General features: G+C 37.4%; 1 protein-coding gene across 1 annotated transcript in view; it reads left to right on the top strand.

The window, feature by feature from the left end:
- Window positions 1-1,555: 1,555 nt before the first annotated feature.
- mtmr11 (myotubularin related protein 11) overlaps window positions 1,556-7,234 on the top strand; it is a gene marked incomplete at its 5' end in the record, with an annotated part of 18,254 nt that continues 12,575 nt past the window's right edge. The window contains 6 exon segments of the mRNA XM_014033458.1: window positions 1,556-1,692; window positions 2,688-2,757; window positions 3,642-3,781; window positions 4,067-4,151; window positions 6,640-6,787; window positions 7,040-7,127. Coding sequence (XP_013888912.1) covers window positions 1,556-1,692; window positions 2,688-2,757; window positions 3,642-3,781; window positions 4,067-4,151; window positions 6,640-6,787; window positions 7,040-7,127 — 668 coding nt within the window.

Genomic DNA, 7,234 nt, shown 5'->3' with positions numbered 1-7,234 from the left:
ATTTATATGAAGAAGATGAAGAAGAGGATCAAATGAAAACTCACTGTCCTTGGCATGCAGTGCAGAGAACTGTGTAAAATTGTTCAAATGTTCAAATGTTCAAATGTTCATGGTCTCTGCAGCAGCTTGTTGTAGTTTTATTTGTTGCATTTTTTCCAAAAACTGGCAAGAAAGGGTTTTAAAACAAGACATCTTGAAATATATACTACAAAATAAAAAAAATGTGTGAAACTATACTTTCAGTGTACTACTACTTAAATTTATCTTGGCCAAAAGTTTAAACATAAGTAGACTAAGTATACTCAGTTTTAGTATATTTTTTAGTACAAGACTAGTATAGTGTAAGACAGGGGTCTGAAAACTGCGGCTCTGGGGCCACCTGTGGCTCTTTGGTCTCTCTGTAGTGGCTCTTTGAAAAGGTGACCAAACAAAATGATTTTTTGTTTGTTTTTTATACCTACAACAGAAATCAATTTGTATGCAAATGTATGATCAATACTACTAAAACAAAAAGTAAAACATTGTTGATTAGCTCATGTTAGCCTGTTGTTACTTAAATAATCCAACTTCTTTTTATGATCTTTCTGTCAAATCCATCAGAATTACCTTTACATAATTTGAAGACTATAAGAAGGATTAGAAAAAAAATATGTCTGAATAATTCAGTTGTTTATGAAATTTGGTATAAACTATATACAGTATTTTTCTTGAATATAGTATTTTCATTTGTCCTCATGTGTATAAATAATAATAAATAATACAATTCACAAAATATATATATTTTGTTTTTTTTACTGTCTCCTCCACTGGCCATAAAGGATTAGAAAAAAAATATGTCTGAATAATTCAGTTGTTTATGAAATTTGGTATAAACTATATACAGTATTTTTCATGAATATAGTATTTTCATTTGTCCTCATGTGTAAAAATAATAAATAATAAAATTCACAATATATTTTTTAGTTTTATAATGTCTCCTCCACTGNTATATATATTTAGTTTCATGATGTCACCTCCACTGGCCGTAAAGATTCCCAAAAAAGGTCCACGGACCACCAGTTGATAATCACAGTTGTAGCTTGTTATAGTTTAGGGCATCAAGTAGCAGAAATGTTTCTTTTGATGGTAAAAGTTGCAGACCCCTGGTGTAAGATTAACTTGGTTAAGTGTATCTCAGATAAGTACCTAAAAGTAAACTGGAAGTATAAAATTAGTATACTTAAACTTTAGGATACTTATATACTACTGTTTGCTAAGGGTCTTATAAAGCAGAGGCTGTCAGTTTTCTGTCAGTAAAGTTGTGCCTTTTATTGTTCTCTCGCTCCTTCCTGCTCATCTGAAAGAGAACTTGTAACAATTCAAGGACGTAATTTTTTGTATAGGATGTTGTCACACCCACTCCCAGCTGCTCTCTGCTTTGTCACAATGCTGTTTATCTCTCTGAACGCTTCCTGTTGTGTACGCTGACAGAAGCTCCTCCACACACTCAGTCATCACCAACGCTCAGACAGTACGTCTCTAACTTGTCCTCATGTCTCCTGTGTGTCTCGTCCAGGTGAGTGTGTCCTTCAGAGAACTGTCATGGTGAGGAAGAAGCTGACAGCCAGAGAAGGTCGAGGCTGGCTCTCTGGTACCCTGTTCTGTACCCACTTCAGAGTGGCCTTCGTCCCACAAGACAGTCCCAAACCTGATGTGAGTGAATGTGTGATGTTACAGTTTATTATTGAGTGAGTAGAAGATGACAGGTAAAATCTGTAAATATAGCTTCTAATAAATGCCATCATAAACTGTCAATAAATAAAAAAATAAATGAAATGCAGAGGAAGTGTGAGAAAACACTTTTATTTTTGTAGTTTCTTCTTGAATTAAGAGTGTTCATAAAAGCAGCTCTATAAAAGACTTCACACGTCCTGGTGGTTCAGGTTTTCACTGCTACACGTTCGATGATACAGACTGATCAAAACAAGGACAAATAGATTCAGAACACCTAATAAAACCTGAATCACAGCAGAGCTGTAGTGTAATAATCTGTTGTTAGATCAGAGGAGGCATGGTTGTGTGTTCATGCTTTTTATTCATCTTTTTTATAGTTTTATTTGCTCTTATAGTTTATTTGGGCAGTGAAATATATTTTATAATATTTATGTTGTCGCTGCTTAATGCGTCTCTAAAGCTGGACGTAGTTTTTTACATGACTTTCTATTGATGCTAAGTAGGACTGCACAATATTAGGAAAGCATGCAATAAAAATGCTTAATATTGTGATAACAATATGACTTGTGATAAATGAACAAATACATAAGATGTAGTGTTGACATCTTTCTGTTCTGGGTTCAGAGCAAAAAAAACACAACTAACCATTTCTATTCAAACGTGACTTTTCAAAAACATGAAGAACTCCATTTTATTGGTGAAATACTTCAAGCTTCTGTCTGAATGCAAACGTTTGAGCCGACCATTTATTGCAGTTTTTTTTGCCATATGCATATTGCACAGGCTGTTATGATGATGATACATTTTGATATATTGTGCAGCCTTGTGTGTAAGTAATAACCACAAGTTGTTATTCATCAGAGGTTTTATTTGGTAACTTAAGAGCCTTAATGTTAAAACAGTTTATTTTTGTTTTGTATATTTTTACTTGTGTTAAATTAAAGTTGAACATTTATGTCCTGTATCTGCTGCAGGACAATGCAGATCCAGTTCTTCTTGGAGAACACGATGTTGCTTTGGCATCAATAGAGAAGGTTGTTGCTGGTGAGTAAAGCTTCACATTCACATTTTGATGCAGTTTCCCAGAGCTGTAAAGTAACTAAATACAAGTACTTTGTTACTGTACTTAAGTAGAAATTTAGGTTATCTGTACTTTACTTGTCGTTATTTTTCAGCCTACTTTTTACTTCTACTCCTTACATTTTTACACAATTATCTGTACTTTTTACTCTTTACATTTTTTATAAAGTAGAAAGTCATTTCTCCTATTTCATTTCGGCTTGTTAAAAAATACTATCCTGATAAATTGTCTCCTGGATAGAGTGAATTTAATTGTGGTTGGATGAGAAGTATAAATATATAAAATTCTGATATTGTATTAAGTTTGTACATAATCCATCAAAGCTGCACACATTTTAGAAAAAATGTTTCTTGAAGAGGTCACTTCCCAATAAAAGTATTTTGGAAAATCTAATCATTCATTTTTACTCAGTACTTTTACTTTTGTTACTTAAGTACATTTATGTCAGAAATTTACTTTTGATACTTAAGTACAAAATAAATCAGATACATTAWGACTTTTACTCAAGTAATATTCTTAGAGGAGACCTGAACTTTCACCAAAGTAATTTTATGATAAGATACTTGTACTTTTATTCAAGGATCACTTTCAGGTACTTTATACAACACTGCAGTTTCCTTTTTCATGGAGGAATTATTAGATTATTGATGGATGTTTAATTCACTGCTCTGAAACAGTGCCAGCTTGGGGAATATACAGAGTTATTGCTGCACTACAACTTGTATTAACAAAAACATTGATTATATTAAACCTTCTAGAGACAGAAATCTGATTCAGTTTATCTTTAATGTCTACAACATGGTTTGTTTGATGTTTAACTGGTACTGTGTCCCACTCTGCGTTGCAGTTGGTCCCAACAGGACCAAGCTGGTGAGCCCACACTCCTCTCTGAAGTTCACCCCAGAGGAGCTGGTGCTTTACTGTCGGGACATGCGAGTCATGTGCTTCCTGTTTGACCGCCTCACTCCTGATGCTCAGGTCATAGAGGTGTGTTCACACTCTGATTTAAACACCTCGTTTTCTGATTTCACTGGACTGCAGCACCATTTCTGATGCATTATTTTAATTTTGTTATGATTTATCTACCCTGAGTGATTGATGTGCTTTAATGTGTGTCGAGTCAGATTCAAGGCTCTGGTTACTTCTCACTCTGCTCATGGGTCGTAAGACAGCAGCACAGAGAAGCTGATCTGTGCTACAGACCACTGATCTGAGAGTGAAAGATGATGACCTTTGTCATGTTGATGGCTTCACTGTGCTTTCCCTCCTCAGATAACCTACACCATCGCCAAGACCTACCAGCCTGTCAAACCTGGATCCGTTTTATCTTTCCAAAATGCTGCCCTTGGGAGTGTAGGTGAGTGGTTTGATGTACACAAGCACTGTGAGCCTTTCTGGAACTGATACAAGGTCGTATTATTCTGTCAGCGCATGCTTCTTAGAGCAGTCACACAGCTCATTGCTGAGATAAATAAAAACTGATGCAAAAGGACTTTGAGTCTGTGAGTATTAATAGTATCAGCGGTTTAGTTGAAGTGTGAAGCAAATGTCCACCAGATCAGAAACAGAAATCTATTTTTACGTTCCTGTTTTGAAAAGTCTTGAAGAATGTGTTTCAGATCCTTCTTACTCCGTCCAGAGACAGAACGCACAGAAATCTGCCTCCCTCTGTCATCTCTGCCATCTGTGAAACCGTCTGAGTGTGATGCTGGAACTCTTGCAGCTCATGAAAAACGCGAAACTGGAAACATTCTGTGCAGACTCTTAACATATAGAGCTCATGTCTTCTCCAGTCACCAAGACTGGAAATATTCTGCCGCAGTGACGACACGGTGAAAATACCAGCTTCCAAACCAAAACCATATGGGAGGAACTCTGCAGCGGTTTGAGCCTGAGGCCTTCGAAGGATGACAGGGATTTAAGAGCTGAGTTTACCAAACTTCCCAAATGTATAATTAAACAATTAAAGTATGTTAATCTTTTTTTAATCAAGCTGTCGGGTTAAAAACAGGCGCAATTCTAAACCATCTTCTAGGTCCACGCCAGTGGTGGGCAGCGCTAATTCAAAAATTAGCTCCTCAGTTTCTAAAGCGCTTATGAAAATATTTAGGTCTGCAACTTCAAAAGCACTAATGCCATAGAAATATTAGCAGAAGCTAATTTTAAAGCGCAGTTTCAATTTGACTTTTACTAGCTGACAACAAGTCATGTACACTAAATGCACAACACTGCCAACTAGTGGTGTATGAACCCTTGTATAGCTTAATTCTACAACAGCCGATTGCTGGAGATGTGATTTCCTGAAACAGACCTTTGGCTCTTGATGTAAAAATTAAATAGTTGTTGAGGATTGCTAGTTCGGCTGCTTCTTTGTCTTTTTCTTTTGTTTGTTGTAGATTTTTCTTTAAAGAAGCATCAATAAAGTGATTTTAAAACTGTTTATTGGAAAACTGAAGTGATGCATTCTGGGTACATGACGGATTTGATTTGTGGAAAACAAACAGGAAACTAGTATCTTCCCTTCAAAATAAGAGCTTGTATTTTAGTTTTCCATGTTTCCATTGGATTCCATTCACCTGAAACTCATCAGACTGAAGAAGTCTCTTTGAGGAGAGACGAAACGTTTCACTAAAGAAGAACCATCCAGAGGACCTACTTATTTTTTCTTTTTGATTTTTTTCTACCTGATTAGGAAGTTTTCCATGTAGTTGCTCCAGTTGACCACTAGATGTCAGTCTTCACCAGCGTAACATCTTTAAATCATTTCTGAGTCTCTAACACCGTTAGCTGATTGTTTTTGAGCTCCAGCGTTTGAACTTTATTTTTTTTTTTAAAAAACGAGCTCCGATTGTAAAGTAAAATAAATCAATACATACAAAATTTCAGTATGGATTACAATTATAATTATTTTTGCTGTTGCCTTGCTGCTATGTAAGCAGACACAAAGCATTGTGGGAAATCAGAACCGTAACCGAGAGCAACTGTCAGCAAGGATGTATACGTTTCCAATAAGTGTGTTTATCTGGGAGAGGTGCTGTTGGATAGATCACATGTTGTGATTCATTGACAGTCATACCTTCTGCTGTTCAAGATAATGATGACTGGTAGATAATTAGTTATTAGCGGTACTGCGTTTAAATTTTAGAAAGCGCAAATTCGCTTATGAATTATAAAAATTTGTAAGACCGCTAAAACGCAAATGAAATATTTAGGTCCACAATTAGCGGATTTGTGCTGTAGTGGACTGGTGCCCACCACTGGTCCACGCGAATAGAAACTCTATCCTGTCCGTCAATACATTGGGTTATGTTAAAGCTGGCCTCTCTGTGGGGCTTGTCAGCTCTTGGATGAATAATGTAGCACCACCACCACGGCCCCACAACAACTGTAGATGTCCTGAAGTTCAACTCTGCCCTGAGGGTCAAGTGTGTCTCCTCTTGGGTCAGTACTTTGTGTGTCGAGTCCAAAGTGTCACAGTGAGTGTGAGTCAGGGACTGTGATGTTCTGGACAAAAGAAGCTGAGTGAAGCCGAGGGTTGGTGTGACACAGGAGGATGCTGGGAGAGAGCAGCTGAAAACAGAATCTTCTTCCATCCTCCCACTGAACAATCAGTTCTAACGTTAAACCATCTTTTTATCTTCACTGGTTTGGTCCGGTTATCTGTGGCTTAAAACACAAACATCAAGTCCTCACGTTGCAGAATGTTGTAATAAAATCTGTTTTTTTTCATCACATCACCCTCGCATTTTGGATCTGATCTTTTCAAAATGTCACATGTATTAAAACAGTATTTGGACAAGATGCAAACCTCAGCTGAAGCGTTTGAATCATTTTTCCTCCTCCAGAAATGAAGCAGTTTCTAAGCAACCGCGGCCGAGACGCCCACATGAACTGGTTTGAGTCAGCCTCAGACTGGGAGCAGGAGCTGGAGCGGTGTGGAGCCACGGGCTGGAGGGTCAGCTCGCTCAACGACCGCTTCGAAATGTCAACCAGGTAAATCCACGAGCTGTGTACATCAGGTGTACATCAGTGCTGTTTTATGAAATAAAACCCACGTCAGAGGGATTCACCCACATGAAACCCTGGAAAAGATCATGTTTCTGATGCTTTTTTAATGCAGATGAAACAAAACGGCTCCTACAAGGTCAGGGTGGGACAGGGAAACCACTCAGTCTGTACTTTATTGATGTTCTTCCTGTGAGCTAATGCATTCATCATGTCTGTTTATATTCTGCTTCCTGACAGTCTGTCCAGGTTTATCGTGGTTCCACACAAGGTTCTGGACACGGAGCTGAAGAAGAGTTTTGCTCACTTCAACGAAGGACGCATTCCTGTGAGTTTCAGTACAGAGAAACTATTTAATTATGACACACACACACACACACACACACACACACACACTTACACACACTTACACACACACACAAACACTGGAGGAAA

The sequence above is a fragment of the Austrofundulus limnaeus genome, unplaced genomic scaffold, assembly GCF_001266775.1.
Source record: "Austrofundulus limnaeus strain Quisiro unplaced genomic scaffold, Austrofundulus_limnaeus-1.0 Scaffold1744, whole genome shotgun sequence".
Classification (NCBI taxonomy): Eukaryota; Metazoa; Chordata; class Actinopteri; order Cyprinodontiformes; family Rivulidae; genus Austrofundulus; species Austrofundulus limnaeus.
Note: the sequence above shows the minus strand (reverse complement) of the source record. Positions and strands in the feature narration are given on the sequence as shown.